We start from the raw sequence: 25,305 nt of genomic DNA, 5'->3' as shown, positions 1-25,305 counted from the left end.
ATGTGCTCTTGTGCTCTTGACCAGGAATCGAACCCAGACCCTTCAGTGCTTGGGCTGACGCTCTAAACTGAGCCACACCTGCCAGGCCCCTTCATTCATTCTTAAAATTACTTGTCAGTCTTGAAGTCCAGATATAGAGCATATTTTCAGTCTTGGTTAATATCTTGGATCTGCCTCTGTTCTGGTTAACTATTACCACCTAAAACAACACCAAAACCTAGGAGTTTCCAATAGAAATCGATCATAACTCACAATTCTACAAGTGAAAAGCTGAGACTGAGTATAGCAACTGGGGCTTGTCTCTACGCCATGATCCTCCAAAATATAAGCTCCAGAGGACAGCATTCCCAGTGCCTATATAGTGTTGGCCCTCAGTACATCTTTAATTGAATGAATGAATGAACCAGTCAACCAACCAATGAACAGCCAATGGCCCAGACAGAGAGAGCACGAGATCCAACATGCCATATATCCTGAGGGTTGATCCTAGGTGGCTGGGTAGCTGAGGGTCTCTGAGTTGCTACTGCTAACAGTACAGGGGTATTAACAGACCTCTGGGCCTGCTCTGAACTTGAGTCAGCCATATCCTGCTATTAAGAAAAATCCAGGGGAGACTATATAACTTACTTTGCTGTCAGCTGTTACAAGAGCTCCTAGAGAGAGTACTCCTTTGTTATCTCCCGTTGAAATCAAATAATTGCCAAATGAGGTTCTCAGTGGGCCTGTCTTCTGCAAACTGCATTAGACACCAAGGAGATGTGCCGGCTAGAGCAGCGGTCACCAACTTTTCGGGCCTCACAGACCACCAGTGGTCCATGGGCCACCGGTTGGAAACCACTGGGCTGGAGGATAAAGTGATGGGGTGTGATTGATATTCATAGATTGAGTGAATGTCTATTGTGCACCTACTGACCAAAGCCCTGTGCTCAGAGCTATCGAAGACACAGTGATGAAGAGGACAGGGTCCTTGCCCAGAATGAGCCCTGACCCAATGGGGAGAGACCTAGACCGGTAACTCTTAAGAGAGCCCTGTGGAAGGTTCACATGGTATTTTTTGAGGCTGAGGGAGGGACCAAACAACCCGGCAGAGGGAATCAGACAGATTCTTGTGAGAGAAGGGATCTGAGCTACATTTGGAAGACAGGCTAAGTTCGACTGGAAGATTTTGGAGAGAGAGGCATTCCAGGCAGAGAGAACAGTGTGAACGAGGCCTGGAGTTGGGGTGTGCGAAGGTTCAGAGTCAGCGAGTATGCCTTAGGGTGGATCAAAAGCCCAGACAGTATCAGCAAAATTTTGATGATACTGAGGAATTTGAACAAGTTTGGGGGAGCCAGGGCAGGGTTCAGCCAGGGAGTAGTGTGCCATGATCTGTTTTTCATACAGATCACGAGGCAGCCGTTTGGACAATGCCCGGGAAAAGCCCAGTGGCCGTGTACGGGAGGTAGATTGGGAACCTGCTGTGACAGTATAGGGACCCAGGAGGAAGGCCTGAGCTGGGATGGGTGTGCGAGTGGGATGGAGCAGGGAACACAAGCAGAATGCCCAGTTCTTTCTGACACCTGCTTAAGTGGGATGGCAGCCCCGATTCATGATCCCGCCTAGCAGGGGAACAGAGTGAGGTAACCCCCCATCTTAGAGTGTCACTTAGAGTCCTCCATAGAGTGTCACCATGGTCCTGGTCTCCTGGAAGGTGGCTGGCCTGAGACCAGAGCTTCTCCAACGGGACTTCCCACTGGAATTGGACTTTTAAATAGATAGATGCTTGGACCCCACCCCACGGAATCTGACGTACTGGGTATGGGGTGCAGACCGAGCACTGGAGTGTTTAAGAGCTCCCCAGCTGATGCCGTGTAGAGCCAAGGGTGACAGTCCCTGCCCCTGCCCTGGAGAAATGCCCTCCCCTACAAAGTCAGGCAGTCCAGCTGCTGTCAGTTATCATTAGCTAATAATGTGTGTGATTTCTTAATGAAAGGCTATGTCCGGCCCTAGATAGTAAGCTCCATGAAAATGGGAATTGTATTCCCATTCCTGTGGCTAGAAAGGTCATTCCACTGTGCTGTCAGGCCAACTGCTTCAAGGCCACGGGAACATGGGCGACCACAGAACACCATGGCCCATTGCCGCACTTCATTGAAGTTATTCACTTCCTGGTGACGTGTGTACTGTGCAGGACCACCTGTAAACCATTCCACTGGTCACAGTGAACTCCCATGAGGCCTTGGGTGTCGGTGGGGCCACACTCCCTGTGGAAGCTCCGGGGGACAATCTGTTTCCTTGCCTTTTCCAGCGTCCAGCAGCCACCTGTATCCCCTGGATTGTGGCACCTTCTTCCATCTTCAAAGCACCTCACTCCAATCTCTGCTTCCATCATCACGTAGCCTCCTCCTCCTCTGTAGCCAAATCTCCCTCTGCCTGCCTCTTTTCTTTTAAGAACTTGGCATTTTATTTTTCAATTACAGTTTACATTCAACATTATTTTGTACTGGTTTCAGGTGTACAGCATGGAGGTTAGATAATCATAAACTTTACAAAGTGTTCCCCCTGGCACCATATGATTTCACTTATATGTGGGATCTACAGTACAAAATAAACAAACAAACAAAATTGAAACCGACTCATAGACACAGAGAATAGACTGGACTGGTGATTGCAGAGGGAAGGGGCTTGGGGGACTGGATGAAAGAGGTGAAGGGGTTAAGCACAAATCGGTAGCTATGAAATAGTCCCAGGGATGCAAAATACAGCATAGGGAATATGATCAAATATCTGCCTCTTTTAAGGACATCTGTGATTCTATGAAGGCCCACCTGGATAATCCAGGACAATCCTTCCATCTCAAGATCCTTAATGACATCATCAAAGTCCTTTTGGCCACATTCTCAGGTTCCAGAGATTAGGACCTGGATATTTTAGGGCAAGCATGTCAAACTCGCGGCCCACAATGAAAATTTTTGTGGCCCAGCCAATATAACGGTATGTAAGAAACGTTTTAATAAAACTTTAGTAACTTAATTTCTACAATATCCTGTTATACATAATTATTAATAACATAACGAACTACGACATTCACTAATGGCTGATGACTGTAATCGTGTTGCATTTATTTCCCTTACGTACCTTACGCACAGGCGCACCATTTCTCCCCACTAATACTAGTAGCGAATATTTTAGCAGTTATGGCCATGTCATTTGTCTTGGACTGACTTGTTTGGTGTGCACAACAGGAAATATTTCACTTTCAGACAACAAGAAAAATAGGTTTGTTTGCATTACGCTTATTAATTTGTGCAGTTATTCAGTGTCTGGGAAGTTAATGTTCAAGAAAAAAATATTAATTTTTATTAAAATGTTCTCTTATTTTATGTTAACGATGACTGATTTACTTCAGCCCTTTGTATTCAGCGTGTCTCTATCGCAATAAACTTACGTGTCTATGAAAATTGAAGCTTTTGTTTTGCTGTGGCCCACAGAAATTTCAACCTTGTTTATTTGGCCCATGTTAGCTTCTGAGTTAGACATGCTTGTTTTAGGGGTTCATTATTAGCCCTGTGTCCTGTGCAGAGAGATGAGAAACACAGACCCTGGGTGCGGTTTCAATCTGTGTGGTTTGTCTGGGATTGAACTGGCTTGCATGAATGGCTCTGTGGAGGACATTGTGCCAGACAGTACAAGTAAACCTTCAGCCTTTATCCCAGGCTTTGAGGTGCAGGGGAGGCTCTTCGAGGTAGAGATGAAAGGGGTTCAAGAGACGTCTGTGGTTTTGGGAATGCAAAGGGTGGTGGGCTGGAGGGAGGGCTGGGGGACAGAAGGGAGAGCGGGATCTGACACACAGAAGCAGCGACTGCTGAAAAGCCCTGTCTCGCCCTGCTCTGTGCCTGGGGAATAGAGAAATCTCACTCCTCTCCAGGCTCTGGGAAGATGGAGTGTACGCACATCACCCAAGGAATGAAATGAAAAGGTTACACGGGGAATTGTCGATATGATAAATCCCAACCGTCTCACAGCCTCTCTAAATGTTTTGATAGCAGAATTTGACGGCTTGTAAATCAGAGCAGGCCCATCTTAAACATTTGAAAGTGCCTTATTTATTTATGTGTGCTACATGGAAAACCAGAATTCATTCCTTTTTCTTTCTGTCTCAGCAAGATTTTTTTTTTCTTCTTTCAGAAACACATCACACTTCCCCCAGCCCTGGTTTTCCATGTTTGAGGATGCGTGGGGGTGTGCCTGTGTGTGGTGGCGACTGCTAGGATTCTTTCTACCTAGAAAAAAAGATTGTTTTGCCTTGGAAATATGATAATTAACTGCAAAATATTAACTGCAAAAATTGTGAAGCCATTTTGCTTCAAAATATGTCTTAATCTTGTTGTTGTTGTTGTTGTTTTTTAGATTATTGCTCAGAAAAAGAGAGGTAGTAAATATGTTAGTTACAATGTGATAGAGTTGTGATTTGAAGCCCAGGCAGGCATAAACAATGACAATTTCCTGAGTGTCCTGGCTTGGATCTGAGTCTTGAGCTACCTCAAGCCCCTCCAGGGAATTAATTTAGCCTTAATCTTTCTACAACACTAATTCCTGCGTTGGAATACATCACAGCAGAGCTGCTCTTGCGTCACCATCAACACTGCTACCATTTGTTGGGCATTTGTAGGTACCTGGCATGGTATTTTGATGGAGTCATTACAAGCATTATGCCATTTGCGGCATTCTAACAATCCGATGAGGTAGGCATTCACTCTGGATTTGTAGGTAAAGAAACCATATCTAGGAGACCTGCAGTATCTTGCCAACATCATACAACTGGGAGGTGTTGGATGGAGCCTCAATTCAAACCCAAAGCTAGTGGACTGACCCCCTCTGCTTAACTGGCTTCTCAAGGACCAATTCAGCTCAAAACACCTTGATCTTACCATGACATTGGGGACAGACGACCCCCCAGCAGAACCCATCCCCCCAACACAACCCACCTCGAAGAGAAATGTCACCCACCTGCCCCAAATAGATAGGCCACTGAAGTCCTATAATTGATGGTGAAGGAGGAGATCCTGGGTCCTCTCACCACACTTGTGCTCTTTCCCTTCCCAGATCTCATGGTTGCCTTATCTGATGGACAAGCTCAGGTCACCTCTAAGAGCCTTCCAACTCCAGTACCCCATGCACCTTCTTAATCCTGGTTTTTCTCCTTTGGCTTCTTTCATTAGAGGGAGACAGTACACTTGGGTGCAAGGTCTTTGTTCATAAGCTATCAAGACAGCGCTTTATTTTGACTACTCCAAACGCATGTGATAGTTTTGTTTTTTAGTTCACTTTGCAAAAACTATTCCTTGAGATTAAAATGTTTTCTAACATTTGACCCTAAATGCAGATGACTTCCCCACTTCCCTCTCTTTTTTTGGAGCTGTTTGGAGCTCTCAACTTATCTCATGTTCATCTGAATTGTCCCAGGTAGGAAAGGGAAGACATTTTTTACACTATAAAACCATGGAAGACTTTTGATTTCATATTGACAAAAGGATAGTTGTACTTTTCAATGAAGCTTTCAGAAAGTGTCTTTGGGGAGAATGGAATTGTTACAGGATAATGAATAATTTGGACATTACTTTGCAGTAAGCATGGAGTGTCAGAAGTAGTCAGTGCGTCTCCTCTCTTCTCATAGACACTCATTATCCTGTCCAGGCTGCTCTCTTGATTGGTGGATCCTCTCCTCAAAGAGGCTTTCCTTGAGTATCTCATGGAAAGTAGCTCTTCAGTCACCATCATGTTTTTAAGGAAACTCTTCAGAGCACTTACCACACTATCTATAAGTTCTTTGTTTTTTATTTATTTTCTGTCTTCCCCTCCTAGATCATAGGCACCTTGAGAGCAGGAATGGTATGTCTTATTTCCTGATTATCTAACGCAGTGTCTGGCATACAGCAGGCACTCAACAGTGAGTGAGTGAGTGAGTGAGTGAGTGAGTGAGTGAGTGAATGAACAACCCTATGTCTGAGCTGTGTTCTCTTTTCCAAGGTCCATGTTTCTATTTCTAAAATGTAGGTCTTCTGCTGTATTTCCCTTTTTAAATGCCCAGAATGTTTGAGAATGGGCATGGGCAACAAGGAGCACCTGTCACGGCCAGCTCCAGTCCTCCTAGGGAGGTTTTGAAGACGAGGATGATGTGGCCAGATTCGTGTTTGGAAACATGATGTTCAGTCATGGCATCAGTTGTCTGTTTCTAAAAATAAGGCATTGAAATTTTTAAATGACTCACTTTTCTTGATTAGCAAGGACTCAAGGTTATTCCTATAAAAGTGTCACTCTCACAACTGTCCTGAGATTCTTTGTTAAAGGAGAACAAATAGTGTGGAATAATAGCCAACACAAGAATGAGAGAATGTTGTAAATGGGTGGGTCACCTAGCTTGTCTATCGAGGTGGGAAAGGCTGAGAATTGCTGTTTTAGGAAGAAATGGTGGCAGTGATGAGGTTGGCCTGAAACTCTGCCTGTCAGGACATTTGCAGTAACAGATGACAAAAAAAAAAGAGCCTATCAAACTGACTTAAGCAAACTGACCTCATGGAAAAGTCGGAAAGCATGTTGGATTCAGGCAGAGCAGCATTCAGTGGGATGTTGTCAGGACTCACTCTTTGCATCTCTCAACTCAGCTTTCAGCTCAGCTCTCAGACATGTTTCCCATCATGTGGCAAGATGGCTGCTTGGGCTCCTGCACTTATATCCAATCCTGTCAGGAAATCCACTGGAAAAGGAATACATTTTTCTCCCAAGGGTTCCAATGAGAGCTCTGGAATGGAGCCACACTGGCTCTGACTGCTCCATTTGGGTCATGAGCCCATCCGTTAATCACTCACTGTTGTTGGGGGACATGATGTTGTGAGTGGTCAGGACCAAGTCACATGCCCACTGCTGGTTGATGCACAAGGGCCATGAGTGGGTTGGGGTCTTTCTCTAGAAAGAACTGGATAGTCGTCGCCAAGGAGGAAGGAAAGGATGCTATACGGGTGATGCCTGTCACAAACAGGCAAGGCCCAGAGGCCAGGCCAAGATGCAGCTGCTGAGGGAAACTCTGAGGAGGACTCAGCTTGGCGCAGAGGAATGAAGAATTAGGCAACATCAAGGAAGCAGAGTCAGGAGGACCTGGTGCGTAATGCACTGTGGGGTGGGGAGAGGGTGGAGGAGCAGGAGAAATCCAGGTTTCTGGCCTGAATGACTGAGTAGATTGTGGTGCTTTTACTTGGAATAAAGAAACATTACGGAAAGATCGGGTTTGGGAGGCAGGTGATGAGCTGGGTTCTTGTGTTAACATTTGAGAAACTTTCAGTGAGGATCATGGATGCACAGAGAACACAGTTGGAAGAGGCTCCAAGACCGGCCCGCCCAGCATCGGCCAGATTGCCCCGTCAGATACACCTTCCAGGTGGGGCTAACTGAGTAGAGTCTGTTATCCAACCTATGGGATATGGATCACCCATTTTTTAATTTATTTTATTTCCTTGGTTTTCATGAATCACGTTGGCCTTGTTTTTTTTTTTAAATAATCAAATGTCAGTGCCAGTGGCTGCTCCAGTTTTGTCCACTCACAAATCCGTGTAGTTCATCCTCACAGTCAGAATGGAAGGTCTGCACAGAGGAGACAGGGCTGGAAAGGCTGGTCTGGTCAACATCTATCTGCAAGGATGAGTTTAGAGCTTTGGGCTGGATGAGATCACCAAGGAGGATGAGAGGAGAGGGATAAGGAATAGCCAAGGGCATGGAGAGGCATCTATGGGAGCAGAAAATGGAAGGGGTCGTGAAGAAGGGGCTGCCAGGGGGAGAACATGGAACACAGCCCAGGGAAGCCAGGGGCCAGTGACTTCATGAAGACTGTTTGCCCCTCAGAGGCAGTGCTGTGGCATCCATTTGGCAGTTACCTCAAAAGGCATCTACAGAGCAGGAGAACAGAATACAGGGGGCGAGGGATGAGCAGTGCAGTGCAGAAGAGATGAACAGGAGGAATCTCAAACTTCCCGTGAGAGGTTTGATGGTTACATCATTTTAACAACAGGTACCCGGTGTTGTGAGCTCAGAGCTCATTGTGAACAGGGCCCAGAGCTGAACGTTGTGCTCGGATAGCTCCCTGGGTACCATTTCCATCCCCATATGGCAATGGAAAAGCGAGGTCGCAGAAGACTGAAGCAACTTGCCCAGGCTCACACACTGACAAGTGGTGGGACCAGGCCTAGAGACGAGCCTCTTCCACTCGGGAGCCCGAGTTCTTCCTCGCTGCCATAGGAGGCAAGAGCTGGTATAATAATGTGCAGACGATGGTGGAATTGAGCAGCTTTGGAAAATGCACTGTTGCTTTTCACGTTTGTTTTGCTTCGTTTACTCTTTTAGGCAACCTAGAGTGTTTGTAACCCACAAACACCCAGGATATTGGGTGAAAGGAGTTGAGAGTTGGTGAGTGCTGGGCTGGAGGCCAGGTAGCGGGGTTATTAGCCTTATGTTGGGGAGTCCAGCTGCCTCCACTAAGGTGGACAGGAAAGACCTGGGTATGGAGATGGGGAAGAAGGTGATTGTTGTCTTGTGAGCTTGATCAGGTGACCTTGATCTTCTCAGAAACATTCAAGGCAGAATCTTTTACTAAAACAGAGAGGCAGCGTTGAGAGAACTAAAAATATTGGCGCAGTTGCCATAGAAATTTCTATGGGCATGTACAGAAGATGAATAAACAGACTTCGGAGCAGCATGACTGAGGTGAGATGAGCTGGTGTAAATGTGCAGCAGCTTATCCGGGGTTGGCAGCTGAGGGGGGCTGTGGGGGGGAAAGGTGGGGATGGTCAAAAGGTAGATTGAAGAGGAGGAAGGTGCAGAACGGTCCATCTGAACCTCGCTTTGCCAAGTCCCTCATCATTAATACTAGCTCACTAATTCAGGTCACCCTTTTAGGGACCCAGAATGTGCCAGTGTTAAAGGTGTTCAGAGTCCAATCCTACAGGCGCAGATTCGCCCCATTTTCCAGCTGCAGGAACTGAGGCTGGCTGTGCGGAATGGGAGGGCTGCATTTGGTGTCCTTCAGGTGCGTGTGGGTTTGGGGCCTGTGAGGCAGGCTTCCTGGCTGTGGCCGGAGAAGGATGGACTCTTCTGTTGGTAAGTGGCAGAGCCAGGGTTCAAACCAGGGAGGCCTGGCTCTAGCCTGTGCCTCTTCCACTGAGCACTTGGGCCTAATGGTGAGTCCTGAGGAGCAGGAGGTGGCTGGCAGCCACATCCTCGCCTACTGAAGGGCTGGAAGAGTCTGAGCTTTGGGACCATTGTCCCTGAGTAAGTGAGTGAAATTCTGGGCTCCAGGTTCACAGGGGCCCAGAAAGTTCTCCCTTCTCAGGCATAGCTGGCTTCCTCTGACCCTGAGCACTAACTGAGTGGGGTCTCAGGTTACCACTCCTAGGACACCAGCCTCCTCTCAGGGCCCCGTGTCACCTAAATGCACGGTGACACTAATGTAGTGGGCCACATGGAACAGCCACAAACAGCATTTCGACCACTGAATTTTTTTAAATTTTTTAATTTTTATTTTTTGCTGGAGGAGACCATGCAAGCTTTCTTCTACCTAATATAAGAGTGTCTCCAGAGTAGCAACTTGAAAAATATGTTATAATTCAATTAAAATCTTTCTCCTTTGAACACTCCCAGAGGGGGAAAGCCACTAGGAATTTATGAGAAATCTAATTTATAGACTCAGTATTGGGAAATTGAATTGTTACAGGGACCAAGCAGTGCGGATGGAGGCAGGAGAATCTGGGCTTCATCTTCCTCAGGAGCCCATTTCATCTCTCTGAGCCTCAGTTTCCTTACCTGTGAAATGGAGCTTAGAGCCATCTGTTGGTCTTGTGAGAATAGTAAAGACTGTGCATGTAAATAGCATCTTGCTACTGCATTTTCCTGCCTAAACTTAACCAGTTCAGCAAGCCTCTTCCTTAAAAAAAAAATAGTCTGAGCAAGTGAACAATAAAAGCTAAGCACAGACACAGGTAACAGGAAATAGCTTTTTTTAAAAAAATGATTTTAAAGGGAGAGAGAGAGAAAAAAAATATTGATCCACTGCTTCCTGCATACCCCCTACTGGGGATGAATTTGCCCTGATGGGAATCAAACCAGTGACATTTTGGTGCACCAGCCAATGCCCAACCAACTGAGCAATACCGGCTAGGACAGGAAATAGCTTCTTAAAGCTCTCCCCCAACCCCAACCACCAACCCCACTGCTATGGTCTCTATTGTTTCTAAAGGCATCTCCTGTTATTCAGCACCCAGCATTCTCTGTTCTATTCTCTTCCACCATCATTACTTTGTACAGTTCTCTCCCATTTCTGCATCATCCTCTGACTTGTCACAACCTATTCCAGCAGCTGGAGGGTGGATGACCAAGGGGGAGAGGGAAGCATGAGCCAAAATGTGCCAGGGTTTTGCTGACTGTCATATAAGGGCGTGGAGTTCACTCTGATGGGAAACAGAGAGCGCTTCATGGAGGAAGGCGACATAAACCGATTCCTATCTTAAAACATCCCTCTATGCTCTGAAAAGGAAGGAAGCAAGAGACCCATGAGGCTGGTATAGACTTCCAGGCAGGAGATGATGGTGGCTGAGACAAGTCAGGAAGAGGTGGAAGTGGTCTGATACTAGATGTCTTTTGAAGACAGAGTCAACAGGGTTGATGATGGATGAATTGTGTGGGGTGAAGCCAAGAGGTCTTTGGCCCAAGGGAGCAATGGTGGAGTTATTGATGGAGGTGAAGAACTCTATAGAGGGTGACACGTGTTTGAGGGGAAGATCAAGAGTCTGGTGTTCAGTGAGGACATGGAGACTGAAGATGTCAGTTGAGGGTTGTCATAAAGAAGTCATGGTTCCCGCAGCTCTGCTATGTATGCCATGTCCTGTCCTCACCGGTACCCTGAGGGACCCTCACCACTGTAGACGAAGTTGCCCAGCAAGAAAATACAAGGGCTCCAGCCTTAGGGTGGCCAGGTTCTGGGTTCACAAGGTAGAAACGCCCCCTCCTGTGTCCTGCTCAGGTTTGTCACCTGAGCCCCTAAGGAGATGGGTGTGGACCCAGAGCCCCACAGAGTAGCCCATGAATGTAAGTATTCATTTCCTGCCTTGAGCACTTTTGTCAGTGGGACCTACACCCAAGCCAATGGGAGGGGCAGGAGGTGATATGCCATCTCCTCCATTACCCTCTCCCCAGATGTCAGCTATCCTTGTTCGAAACACTTCTCCTTTAGCCACACAATGAAAGGCTCTATCTACATCAGCCCATGAATCTAGATGCTCAACATGGCCCAGCCCATCAGTCGTGGAAGGTGTATCTCTACAGTGTAGTATCATGCAGCCATTTTTAAATCATTATTTTGCTCCATATTTACAGAAATGGGGAACCTTTCAAGTGAAATGAAGGAACTATAATATTGGGGGTGATGTTTTTCTCCTTTATACTTCAGTGCATTTTTCTGGATTATCTATAGTGATTTTATTTTTATGAATAGAAACAAAAGTTCATAACTGTTTTTTAATGCCCATACAAATGCCACTTGCTGGATCCAGGAAAGCGTCTTACTTCTAACATCCCAACAATTAAAGCGGCTTGAGAGCCCAGCCGCTTGTCATCTGCAGCTTTCCCTCCACCACCCCACCCACCACTCCAGAACTCAGTACCTTTGCTGCTTTTCTGTATCTATGAGTCTCTAAACGTGACAGAGTGAGCTGCATCCTCATTTGCTTGTTTTGGGCCAGGTCCCACTTTCCTTGCAAGAGAGGGAAGAAAAGAAGAACGTAATCTTTCATTTGGCGTGCGCCCACCCTCATGCTTACCTGGGTGTTTGCTCTGGGTGCCATTTGGGATGGTTATGGGTGCAGCTCAGAAAGCAATGCTAGTTTCTTTGGCCTTGTAGAGAAACACTGACCCTATCTTTGTTCTTGTCCCACAGATACGATGCTGCCTCTTGTGTTTAACTGTTGGAGCAGTTACAATTTTCTGTGCTGAGATCATTCTGGAAACACTAGACTTCAGCATTGACGAAGCCAAAGTCATCGGAGGGGAGATAAAGCCAAGAGCCTTTCTCTGAACAAACAAATAAGTTTGTTCCAAAAGTTTTACTGCCCCCCTCCCTACGCACCCCCCACCCACCCCTGCCCCAAAATAAGCCATCGCACGCAGGCAGGCAGCATGGCGAGCAAACGAAAGTCTACAACCCCGTGCATGGTTCGGACATCACAAGTTCTAGAACAAGATGTGCCCGAGGAAGGAGACAGGGCCAAAGAAAAGGGGATCATCGCGCCACAGCCTGAAATGGCCAAGGGCAGTTGGGCAGCGGAACCTGAAAACTCTTCCAAAGAAAATGAAGTGATAGAGGTGAAATCGACAGGGGAGACCCCCTCCAAAAAGCTCCAAGGTGGTTATGAGTGCAAATACTGCCCCTACTCCACGCAAAACCTGAATGAGTTCACGGAGCACGTGGACATGCAGCACCCCAACGTCATTCTCAACCCCCTCTACGTGTGTGCTGAATGCAATTTCACAACCAAAAAGTACGACTCCTTGTCCGACCACAACTCCAAGTTCCATCCTGGGGAGACCAACTTCAAGCTGAAGTTGATCAAGCGCAATAACCAAACTGTCCTAGAGCAGTCCATCGAAGCCACCAACCACATTGTGTCCATCACCACCAGCGGCCCCGGGAGTGGTGACAATGACCCTGGGATCTCGGTGAGTAAAACCCCCATCATGAAGCCAGGGAAACCGAAAGCTGATGCCAAGAAGGTGCCCAAGAAGCCCGAGGAGGCCACCCCCGAGAACCACATGGAAGGGACTGCCCGCCTGGTGACAGACGCAGCTGAGATCCTCTCGAGACTCGGAAGCGTGGAGCTGCTCCAGGAGTTAGGGCACGTCACGCCTTCTGTCCAGCTCCCACCAAACATCAACCTGGTCCCCAAGGTCCCCGTCCCGCTGAATACTACCAAATACAACTCTGCCCTGGACACGAACGCCACCATGATCAACTCCTTCAACAAGTTCCCTTACCCGACCCAGGCTGAGTTGTCCTGGCTCACAGCTGCGTCCAAACACCCAGAGGAGCACATCAGAATCTGGTTTGCCACCCAGCGCTTAAAGCACGGCATCAGCTGGTCCCCAGAGGAAGTGGAGGAGGCCCGGAAGAAGATGTTTAATGGCACCATCCAGACAGTCCCCCCGACAATCACTGTGCTGCCCACCCAGCTGGCCCCCACAAAGATGTCTCAGCCCATCCTCCAGACAGCTCTGCCATGCCAGATCCTGGGCCAGACCAGCCTGGTGCTGACTCAGGTGACCAGCGGGTCAACCACTGTTGCTTGCTCCCCCATCACACTTGCCGTGGCCGGAGTGACCAGCCACAGCCAGAAGAGACCTTTAGTGACTCCGCAGGCGGCCCCTGAGCCCAAGCGTCCACATGTCGCTCAGGTGGCTCAGGTGGCTCAGGTGCCAGAGCCCCCACCCAAGGTGGCGAGCCTTTCACTGACCGCGGCCAGCGACCGCAAGAAGACAAAGGAGCAGATAACCCACCTCAAGGCGAGCTTTCTCCAGAACCAGTTCCCTGACGATGCTGAGATCTACCGACTCATCGAGGTGACCGGCCTTGCCAGGAGCGAGATCAAGAAGTGGTTCAGTGACCACCGGTACCGGTGCCAAAGGGGCATCGTCCACATCACCAGCGAAACCCTTGCCAAAGACCAGCTGGCCATCTCGGCCTCCCAACACGGCCGCATGTACCATGCCTACCCAGACTTTGCCCCACAGAAGTTCAAAGAGAAGACCCAGGGTCAGGTTAAAATCCTGGAAGACAGCTTTTTGAAAAGCTCTTTTCCGACCCAAGCGGAACTGGATCGGCTGAGGGTGGAGACCAAGCTGAGCAGGAGGGAGATCGACTCCTGGTTCTCAGAGCGGAGGAAGCTTCGGGACAGCATGGAGCAAGCGGTCTTGGATTCCATGGGGTCTGGCAAAAAAAGCCAGGATGGGGTGGCCCCCAACGGTGCTCTGTCTCGACTTGACCAGCTCACCGGTGCCCAGCTGGTCAGTTCTCTGCCCAGTCCTTCACCAGCAATTACAAAAAGTCAAGAACAAGTCCATCTCCTGAGGAGCACGTTTGCAAGAACCCAGTGGCCTACACCCCAGGAGTATGACCAGTTAGCAGCAAAGACAGGCCTGGTTCGAACTGAAATTGTGCGTTGGTTCAAGGAGAACAGGTGCTTGCTGAAAACCGGGACCTTAAAGTGGATGGAGCAGTACCAGCAGCAGCACATAGCGGAGGACCACGGCTATGACACCCTGTCGAGGAAAGCTGTCAAGGCCGCCGTCACCGAGAGCCCGAAGAACGGGAGCGAGGTGGGCCTGCAATACCACAAGGACCCCAAAAAGCTCTGCGAAGAGGACTTGGAGAAGTTGGTGCCCAGGGTGAAAGTGGGCAGCGAGCCAGCAAAAGAGGGTTTGCCAGCAAAGCCCTCAGAGGCCACCTTGGACAGGTCAGAGGGCAACAGCCGAGAAGGCCAGGGGAGTGGCGAAAACGGGGAGTCAGGCGTTGTGGATTGGGTGGAGGTGACGGTCGGAGAGGAGGATGCCACCTCTGACCGGTCAGACAGCTGGAGCCAGACTGCCCCGGAAGGCACCGCAGAGCTGGCCGACTCGGACTCCGACAGCGTCCCTCCCGAGGCTGGCCAGGCCTAGACAGGTAAAGCCACCTGTTTCCCCCGGGCAAGGAGGGGAGGATGCTGGGTTTCTTTCTTTTGGTTGCCAGAGCCAATGGAGTTCGTAGGGTACAGAGAATGTTGACAAAGATGATGGGTTCTTTATTTTATTTTATTTTTTTTGAAAGGAAGAAAAGTAGGGTCTCATAGATTTCATGTTCTTATTTAAAAGGCTGTGCCAATGGGTGACAGCCCTGTGGCCTGTGGCCTGTCTGGACACCACCCTTTGGGCCTGTCCGTTCTAAAGTCTAGTTGCAGTTGTAATCGCCTGTTTTGTGATCGCTGCTCTAAGAACAAAAACAAACAAGAAAAGGATGTGTCCTTTCCTTTTTTTCTTTTCTTTTTGGATTTTTAAAGGGTAAGTATCTACGTTTACTGGCTATAGACTTGGGGTCGTTTCTATTAACCTGAAAGGTTTGGGCATTTGCCTTGTCATGGTGAATGGAAGGTGCCCTGTGTATCTCATTAAGTAACCCTGCTCCTAGCTCTGCTGATTGGGTCCCCCAAGCCCCTTCAATCTGGACGAGACTGGTGTAAATTAGGCCCGTGGAGCCACAGAGGCCTGGGAAGGGAGGTTGCCATGGTTACTAATGGCCATGTCATCCACATAATGGGACATGCCACCCAAGCCCTTGGTGTTTGTGCTTCACAAGAGGTCTGTGCAAATCAAGGCCAAAAGCACAGCAGCTTGCTTGTGGTGCACTTAGAAAAGATGTCAGAGGTGGGCGTGGGGAGTAGGAGGGAGAAGGACGCAGGAGGGAAAGATCCACCTTGGCCAAAGCACAAAAGCCCTCCCGCCCCCATGTCATCGTTAAAAATAATAAAATAAAGGTACGGACTTCCAGAATGATTGAAAAAGCCCCAAAGGGAGCCTGGAAATGACCATGCCTCTTTATTAATGAATTTGGACAGCTGTGGCTGGCCATGTCACTCATTCATTCATTTATCCAGTAATAAAATGAGGCACCTGGCAAAAAAATAAAGTCTTCTGGAAACCGTGTTTTAGCCAGTTCCTTCCGGTATGAAAAGAGCAATTTAATGAGCAGCCAATCACAGAATGGCGTCAAGCCTTCCTCCAAGGAAGGAGGAAGCAGTGATGAGTTGTGGATCAGGAAGCAGCTCAGAGGGAGGGGCATGACAAGAAGGGGGCTAAAGGCTGCTGCTGTCAGCAATAGTGCCAGCTACCCACCTCTGTCTGGCTGCCTGGCTTTTGTCCTCCCTCTGGCCACTTTCTTGCAAAACCCTACCAGTCTGGCCCCTCTCTCTCTGTTAAAGTGGAAGAGCAATGGGTTTTGTCCAATCAGAATCTGCCTGAAAACTCCTAGTTTTCCTTGTCTGCTGTCCTTGACCTTTTCTGATACAGGATACAAGTCTACATGATTGCTTTAGACCAGTGGTGCGCAACCTTCCTAATGCCGCGACCCTTGAATACAGTTCCTCATGTTGTGGTGACCCCCAATTTCATTGTTACAAATTGAACATAATTAAAGCATAGTGGTTAATCACAAACACAATATGTAATTATATATGTGTTTTCCGATGGTCTTAGGCGACCCCTGTGAAAGGGTCGTTCGACCCCCAAAGGGGTCGCGACCCACAGGGTGAGAACCGCTGCTTTAGACAGTAGCGTCCAGTTCAATTTGACAAATGCTTCCTGAACACCTACTGTGTGCCAGCCCACACTCGTAGACTCATCTGGAGTCTTCCTAGTGAGTTTCAAATATGACCCCATTTGCTCAAATTCTGTTGAACCACCTGGGTAACATTCAGTGAAGGGAAAAGGGCAGGAAGGGGCAATGACCCCTCTGATTTCCTTCTGTCTTGAGCCTCCCTGAGAGCAATGAGGGGGGATTTACCTGACCTATAAGTCTCAGCAGTTTCCCCAACCCCAGAGCCCCCCAAACTGCTACGGGGAAAGAGCTTCTGCCAGATGTGCCAAAGTTGACCGAGGCCTGGTGTGGGGATGACTGTGAGTGGAATGGGCTTTTCCCTATCCACTGGGAAATCGCTTACTCCCTCTCCGTGCCATTGTATTGTCCTTATCTCAATTCTAATTAAAATCAGGCCATGCCCCCTCTTATCGAAGGCAACTTGCCTCAGAAATATGATTGAGAGATAATAAATCACTATCACAGTGCTTGTTTTTCTTTCTCATGGAACACAGTGTTATTCTCTCCTGAGTCTGAAGGGCTTGGGGAAATCCCTACAGGGAAAATGAAAGAGAAAGAGAAACGGAAAGCTATCGAGTGGGGAAAGAATTCTAATTGTTTCGTGTTTCCCCAAAGGGTAAAATAATAGAGAAGCAGATTTTGCTACAGAATTAGAGACAGCACTTTTTAACATCCCAAGTTGTCCCGAGATAGAAAGGGGCGGCTGCGGGAGGCAGTGGGTTCCCTGTCCTGGGCGGAGTTCAGGGGGAGGCTGGGCATCCACGCGGCAGAAATGTTTGATAGTGGCCGTGAGGAAATGGGCGTGATGCTACCTTGCAGTTTCCTCCCAAAGCTGAGACCTGCTGCTCTGGGCCCAGGTGGTCCATCAGGTCATTGGCCTCTGCTGTTGGGGAATGCCTGTGACCAAGGGGTAAGATTCTGGGTAGAAACCCAGGAGGTTAAAAAGGCAATATTAGCAAGAGGCCACATGGTCAAAATCGCTGTGACACTCTTAAAAAAATAAGCCTGAAATGTGAACTTATCCTGAGTGGGCCAGACACAGTGTAGGGAGGGAGGGACGGGGTCAGCAGTGAACACTGTGGGCACCGTCCATGCCATCGCGGGCCTCGTAAGATGTACAATTAGCCAGGCAGTCTGAGGACAGCTGTGCTGGGGAAGGCCCGGCACAGGGACACTCAGCGAAGAGAACTGATGGCATCTGGGACAAGGCCTTTCGCGGAAGTGGCCTGCAAGCTGGGATTTGCTGGGGGGAAGGCGATTGGGCCCAGACGAAGACACCAGCCCTGCCTCTGCTTCCTCTTCCTCTGTTCCGAGCGAGCATCTTCCCAGACTCACTGTGAGAGAGCTGCCCGCCCCACAGCCGAGTCCCGCCCAGGGCTACACACCCTGCACAAAGCCAAAGGAGACTGCAAGTGCAGCGGTTCCCACAGACATCTGGGATCTCTGCAAAAGCCAAAAAAAGGCGCTCTGTCCCTCTTTCTCTGAATCATCCCTTTGGTCTTGCAAGGTGTTGTTTTGTATTTTTTTAAGGGCCTTGTTCAGCATTTCTTCCTTATGGATGCATATGCTTGGAGAATTCTGCATGTTCATGTCCGTAAGAAATTACACAGGGAAGGAGAAAAACCTCATTGCCAGATAGAGAACCACCTTAGTTTTGAGGTTTACCTAAAAAGTGGCAGCTTCTGCCAATCACTTGAAGAGACAGGGGTCAGTTTCGTTTATGGGACAGGAGGAAAATGTGTGTACTCTCACGCATGCGCGCGCGCGCACACACACACACACACACACACACAGGAATTTGCTTACACCTAAGGCCCTGATTTTACATTTAGCCTTCCTCGAGGAAAAATGAAGCAATATTTCTGGAGCACCTGCCTGTTTTGCACGGCTCATCTGTATCCCTCTCAGAAGCCGTTGGGGTATGAATTATAAAGTGAGTCAAGTTTGGGGAGCTTCACTGGCCTCAGCACACAGCTAGGAGGTGGGGGGATCCTGGATCAGCTTTCTGGTTGAGGGAGGGAAGAGTAGTCGCTGTCCACTCAAAGAGACGGATGCCGTTATCACCCGTGTCTTACAGGCACAGAAACACAGCCCTTGGCAGAATAAGTCACGTGTGCACTGCCTCAGGGCCAGCAGGTGGGCAAGGTCAGAACCGGAATCTCCATTTGTCTGATTCCAGAGCCTGTGAGCAGACACTGCGACTGGCTGCCTGTACAGGAATCATCAAGGGGCTCGTAATGATGAAGGAATCACACAGGTCGCCCCCCTGTGATCCCCCAGGAAGCCACCCTGGTTCTGAGGCTGCCTCCTAATCTGGTCAGATTGTGCTCAGGAAACACTTTAAAACCGGCCCCAAACTTGAAGGGTGTTTGTTCATCTCTCCTCCTGTCCCCGTTCCCCTCCCTCCCCCCAACACCCCTCCCCCCCACTGGCTTTGGAAGGGGTCATTCCCAGCCCCTGTCACCAGCCCTCATCTCCCTGACATCTTGTCTCTGGTTTTGTGTCATCTTCTAGGAAGTCGGTCAGAACGGCTCTGTCTGTGAAGAAAGAAGAGAACTCCCCTCCCGGGCCTGCGGGGCCGCCTGGCCAGAGACTCCAGCCGGACCTCGTTAGCTGGCCTGTCCCTGCAGGCATGGACCGAGCCGAGCGGTGTCACAGGCGCCTCCCAGAGGACCGGTGGGAATTGTTCATCGTGCCAAAGTCCTACTACTGCGTTTTCAATGGGTCCTTGTAAATAGTTGGCTCCTCTGCCCTGTCCCCCATCTCTTGCTCCACTGGAACCAATTTGTACAACGTGGGAATTTTGCTACCTTTTTAATCGCGGGCAATTTCCATCTCCAGCACTACCATCGGGAGGTTTTTCCCAGGAGGCGGGGGCTGGTCACACGCGCTTTTTTTCCCCCTTCCTTTTCTTTTTTATTTTATTAATTTGGGGAAAGGGATAATATTAGCATTAGTGCCATTATATCTACTGGATTTTAGGTAGGGAGAGTTCATTTTTAAAGGTGGATTGAAATTTGGGAGATTTCTCGGGGAGGCGTCGGACTCAACTTGGAGAGAGTTTACGGAGGGCAGATCTTCCAAATCAAATCTGTTTCCACTTCTCTGCCAGCCGCCTCTGGGATCCCCAGGTAGCCACGCACAATGCTTTCCCAGCGGCCTCCTGCAGGGCTGGTCTCTCAATGGCCTGGCCTCTGAGTCAGACCTGGGGCCCAGCCATTGCCGGGCGACCTGGGGAGCAGGTGGCTGTCCTTTTAAAGCACCTTTTTAGATACTCACAGAAAGGGCTCCCCCCTTTGTAGCATTGTCATTACTCTTATAAAATGGCAACAAAAAGAGATCTTCCTCTCTAGATGGTACAAAGATGAACCGCGTTGGTTTTCGTTTCTGTTCCTAACTGCCTTTTCTCAGTGTGGTATTTGACAAGATTTCAGCTTGAAGCCTCACCATGAATTGATCTTTTTGTTTGTGTGTTTGTTTTGGGCCAATTTTAGACTCCTGAGTGCGCTTTTCTTCCCAGTTAGTTCTAACTTTTAAAGAAGAAAAACCAAGAGACATATCTGGTGTAAATGTTGCAATATGAATTGTGTGTGCAACCCACCCACCCCCCATTTGAGTACATTGCACAAATAAAATGCTAGGGAGTTTGGAAAAAAAACACACAATTTTTCTAACTTGTTGCTCCTTTGCTGTAACTCAATAAAGCAAAGACTAAACATTTTTATAACCTTTTCCTCTGCTCCTGGTCCTTTCATTTCTGTCTGGCTCCCAGGCCGTGGCAAACACCCTCACTGGGCATGGAAAGGGGTGTTTGTGAAAGGAGGGCACAGTGGAGGAAGCTGGATGCAGGTCTGAGATGACATTCCAGACACCTGTGCCTCTGGCTTTGGGGACTTTGCTATATGCAATCGGTCCTCTCCTTACCACCCGTTGACCTCCAAACTCCTCCTATTCACCCCCCACCAAAAAAAATCCAAAAAAATCTAACCTGCACTCTTATTATTAAAAAAAGAAAGAAAGAAAGAAAGCCATAACCGGTATGGCTCAGTGGATAGAGCGTCAGCCTGCGAACTGAAGGGTCCCAGGTTTGATTCCAGTCAAGGGCACATACCGGGGTTGTGGGCTTCGTCCCCAGTAGGGGGCGTGCAGGAGGCAGCCGATCAGTGATTCTCATCATTGATGTTTCTATCTCTCTCCCTCTCCTTTCCTCTCTGAAATCAATAAAAATATACTTAAACACACACACACACACACACACACACACACACACACACAGTAAAACGTGGCTGTAGCTCCCTCATGTCCTGGTCCCTGCCTACACTGCCTCCCCTGTCGGAGCTCTCAGTACTAGAACTTCCACAGACCCCCATCCCCAATGGTGCCCTGCCCTTCCAGCCTGGAGTCGGAGTCGCCTCCAGCTTCTTCCTTGGCAGGTAGCTGCTTCCCCACCTGCTTCTTACACCCTTGTAGTCTGCTTGCTACTCTCAAGCTATTTAAATAAATTCTTCAAGTAAGGCAGTGTGCGAAGTTATCGAATGCCTGAAGAAAGCAAAGGGAAAGCCTTGCCAGAATGTTTGTCTTTCGACTTTAATATCTGTACCAAAGAGAAGCCTTGATCATTGGTTGCAGTGAAAATACACAGAGAGGACAGTTGTGCTCTTGAAACCACCCAAGTTATCTTTCCTCTGTGGGGAATGCCTAAAGGGGGGCAGAAACCAGGAGAGAGGTTCTTAAAGCGGAGTAGCTGGACGGGATTCTTAATGAAGTGGGAGACAGCAGTGAGGCGGAGTGAGCATGCTGGTTTGTCTGCCCTGTTCCCCTTTGCCCTAGGGGACACGTGTCTCCCCCTCCACTCATCTGATTCCGGGGGCTGCGTGATAGTGTCCTACCCCCTCCCGCAGGCCGAGCCCTGGCACGCCAGCCCCTATTCACAGATCTGGGCGCAGTGTGATACAGGAGCAGTCTGAGGCTGGAGGAAAGAGCTCCCTATTCCATTTAGATGATGATGAAGGTGATAATATTAGCCCGGAGCCACCTGCCAAGCCCCTGCTGAACAGAGTCTGTAGGTAGAAAGAATGAGGACACCAATTTCAAGAAAAGAGGCAAAGGGGCCCAGCCAGTGTGGCTGAGGGGTTGAGTGTCAACTCATGAATCAGGAGGTCACAGTTCAATTCAAGGCACATGCCTGGGTTGCGGGCTTGACTCCCAGTAGGGAGCGTGCAGGAGGCAGCCGATCCATAATTATCTCTCATCATTGATATTTCTCTCTCTCTCTCCCTCTCCCTTCGTCTCTCTGCGATCAATAAAAACATATAAAATTTTTTTAAAATAAAAAAAGAAAAGAGGCAATGAAAGGAGAAAGATGATTGATAACGACGGTGTTAGTGGTGATAACAACAATGGCAACTTCATTTGAGTCCCTGACCATGTCCATCTCCCTATCTTTTCAGTTTCATAAACACCTACTATTTCTGTTTTCATTTTAGCTGTAAACCTTTTGAGTTTGGTTTCTTTCACTAGAAACTCAGTTCTGATTGGTTGATGAAATTATTGAATAAAAACCAATGGAAAGACAATAAATGGAAATAGCCATGTATGGCTACCAGCTGGAGGCTCATCTCTAAGTCTTTTCTTCTCAGTGTGTGTTCCCTGAATCAGCAGCACCAGCATCACCGGGGAGCTTGTTATAAACCCAGAATCTCCGCCCCCATCCCCCCGACCTGTTGAATCAAAGCCTGCAATTTGACACCATCCCCCAGTGATTCACAAGTTCATTCAAGTTTAAGAAACCCTGCTCTGAAGGCATTGAACAGCTGCCCCCGCCCCCTCCTCCAGCCCACTGGGGAGAGCTGGGGGTGGGAGAAAGAGGGAGGGAGGTGGGGATCTAATAATACACCACTGAGCCTGTTTTCAGAGTGTAGACTCCAACGCCCTGGGGAGCAGGAAGATAGAGGCAGGAACGGGATTGAGAACACATGGTGCACCAGTTGTGGCTGCACTTGTCCTTCCAAGCCACCTGGTGCGCAGTCACTTCCAATCAACAGTTCTAGAAATGACAGCTCTCTCTGGCCTGCCACTGTACAACGTGGAGAGAACCAGGATGGAGGTCAGTTCCCTCCTGCTGGTTCCTGAAAGCTCCCGTCTGAGGGGCCTCCCAGCTGATGTACTTAGGAGCCACCGCAGAGGCTCTGTCCTCGCTCTGGGAGAGGTGGGGGTGTTGATCAATCAAAGTGACTAAAAACGACATCTGATCACATCCTAGGACATGTTGCAAGTCAGGTATCCTGCTAAGTGTAGGGGGCACATTGCCCTTGACTTTGAGGAAGAGGGAGACAAAGGTGTCCATCAGTCATTCCAACACCTTCCCCCAGAACAAGCACCTCAGTCTGGATCCGTGCAGGAAAGAGACGGGACTCTGAAACCGGGTAATGGGGGGCAGTGTATTAAAAGAGCTCTCTACAAAGGAGTGGACAGAGTCTGGGGAAATCAACAAGGCGAGGGGTAAAGAATGGGGCAGTTACTGGAAGCTGTAGGAGATGTCCAGAGTGGGCCCCATGCAGAGAGGTGGGCTCTATAAACCATGGTGACCAGCAGGGAGGAAGCCAGGGAATAAATACCCTGACACTGTTCCCCTCCCTTCCTCTGCTCTCCTGCCACCGCCTCCCAATGGCCAAACCCAACCTGAAGTCGGGGCAAGGGGGCCTGGTGATCCAACCCATCAGAACTGCCTCCCAGCACACTGAGCAGTGGGGGTAAGGGCAGAGGGGGAAACGGATGATGGCCCAGCACACAGATCCGTCTATGGCCTGGACCAAAATGGCAAATACACACCCAGCACGCCGTCTCCACATCCACGGCAGACACTAATAATCAATCCAAGAGTCTTTGCCCACTGGGCTTGGACAAGTCTTCACAATACTGAACACGGAGCTCCACCTTGAGTCTAGTAACCTTGGAATATGAGATGTAATATGTGGTGGGCGCCATTGGTTGCCTAGCTAATATCCATCCCCTCATTCTTCTTTGTGAATAGAGCCAGAAACACATCCAAGCCTCAGATGAAAAAGTCCATTTTCCTGGCAGCTAGGGGTGGCTAATGAGACATAAGCAGAAGACTAGTACATAGCTGATCCCATTCTCCTTCCTCCCTTCTTACCGTGTATGCATTGGTGATCTTCAGACTAAGTCCCTGAGGGCTTCACTGAGGCCCTTGGCCAGTGCCTCATCTGAAGTTTTCAAACTTCTTAAAATATAAGGAAAGTATTAACCCACCACTCATTGGATTTGCCTGATGTTTGCAATCAAATGCTCTCTTAATTGACACAAAACCCATGTGCCATCCTCAGGCTAGGATCGATCCTTTCACTCATTCACATGTTCATTTATCTCTGTGCTAATTGCTGGATATAGAAATAAGTTAGGCATAGTCTGTTCCCTCCTCAAGGAAACTTGACCTATATTTTGAAGGATGAGTAGGAGTTTGCCAAGTAGATAAATCAGAGGAAGGTACACGAAGCAGAAATGAAAGAGTTAAATATGATGTCAGGGTGTTAAGCAGTAGGAATCCAGCAAGCAGTCTATAATGTGTAACAAAAAGGAAACCATTGGTTTGGAGCAAACGATTTTGAAAAACAATCAGCCACCCTAATTCAAACCCAGTCATAAAAAACAAACACACAAACACAGAATCATTACCTACTTGGAAAGAACCTGCAAAATAGCCAAAGAATTATGCTATTTGGTTGTATTATGGGAAATCAAAAAGTGGTTTGGGATTTCCCCAGACAAGTAAAATATTACATAAAACAGATGTACAAAGTGAAAGAAACCATATTCAAAGTCTTTCACCTCGGACTTGCCTCCCATCGCTGAATTTGGGTCACAAATAAGGAAGATACACACATATCCCAACTGGCTCTCAGGGAGTCCTGCTGCTCTGAACTTTTGAAACACTTACCATCAACAGGATGTATCTAGTCCTAACCACATGTGAGTTTAGCTGTTTAATAGTCTCTGTTTGATGCTGGTCTAGGTCAGAAAGTGTGCTGGATATCAGTTGTTTTCATCCATCTAGCATCCCTGTCCCCTCTTATTTAGCGACACTCACACCCCTTCCCACTGGGAAGTCTCCTGCAGGCCTGCTCTCCCTGTTCTGGAATGTCAGGGTGTCCCTGAGTAGCCACCTGACTCAGGCCTAGCCAATGGTAACACTCATCTCTGACCTGTGAGTGGTCCAAGGGGTATGCACATGGCCCCATCTGAGCCAATCAGAGTCTTTCATGAGGTTTATAGAAATTGAAGCAGAGAGAGAGAGGAGAGAAAGAAAGAGCGCACACACATACACACACACACACACAAGCACACACACACACAAGACTGATGACATAATTTGAGTGTTTAGTTCCAGTCAACCCTAAAGTTAGGTCCACCCCATTTTTTCTGGTTATGGAAGCCAGTAAATCCCCCTTTTGCTTAAGTTAGTTTGAGTTGTGTTACTGTCATTTGGAAATGAAAAAGCTGTGATAAACCCATCCTATTACTCCACTCCCCAGCATGCCTGCTTAATAACAGTTAAAAATGTAAAGTCAGATTCAATTATATTTTAAAATATATTGGCTATGATTCTATTGGCTATGATTCTATTTATATGAAATGTCCAGAATAGCAAATCTATAGAGGCAGTGACTGGGGTGGAGGGGAGTGGGTGGAGGTGGGAGCAGAGGAGTAGAGAGAGGACTGAGGTGAGGGCTAAAATGTGAGACTTGTTTGTGGGGCAATGAAAATGTTCTAAGATTGACAGCAGTGATGGTTACACAACTCTATGTATATACTAAAAACCATTGAATTGTACATTTCAAATGGTGAATTGTATGGCATGTAAATTATAT

At 48.3% G+C, this 25,305-nt stretch overlaps 1 protein-coding gene across 5 annotated transcripts in view; it reads left to right on the top strand.

Moving 5' to 3' along the window:
* Window positions 1-22,028, top strand: part of ZHX2 (zinc fingers and homeoboxes 2) — a 125,822-nt gene extending 103,794 nt beyond the window's left edge. For 4 of the 5 annotated variants that reach the window (XM_059671799.1, XM_059671796.1, XM_059671798.1 and 1 more), the window contains 2 exons: window positions 11,957-14,731; window positions 18,932-22,028. In XM_059671799.1, coding sequence (XP_059527782.1) covers window positions 12,196-14,727 — 2,532 coding nt within the window. In that variant the 5' untranslated portion in view covers window positions 11,957-12,195 and the 3' untranslated portion in view covers window positions 14,728-14,731; window positions 18,932-22,028. Of the gene's footprint in view, window positions 1-9,033; window positions 9,056-11,956; window positions 14,732-18,931 lie in introns of those variants that run through there. The other variant, XM_059671800.1, reaches the window with a different exon arrangement.
* The last annotated feature ends 3,277 nt before the right edge of the window (window positions 22,029-25,305 follow it).

This window comes from Myotis daubentonii, chromosome 17, assembly GCF_963259705.1.
Source record: "Myotis daubentonii chromosome 17, mMyoDau2.1, whole genome shotgun sequence".
Lineage (NCBI taxonomy): Eukaryota > Metazoa > Chordata > Mammalia > Chiroptera > Vespertilionidae > Myotis > Myotis daubentonii.
This window is presented reverse-complemented; position numbering and strand designations above follow the sequence as displayed.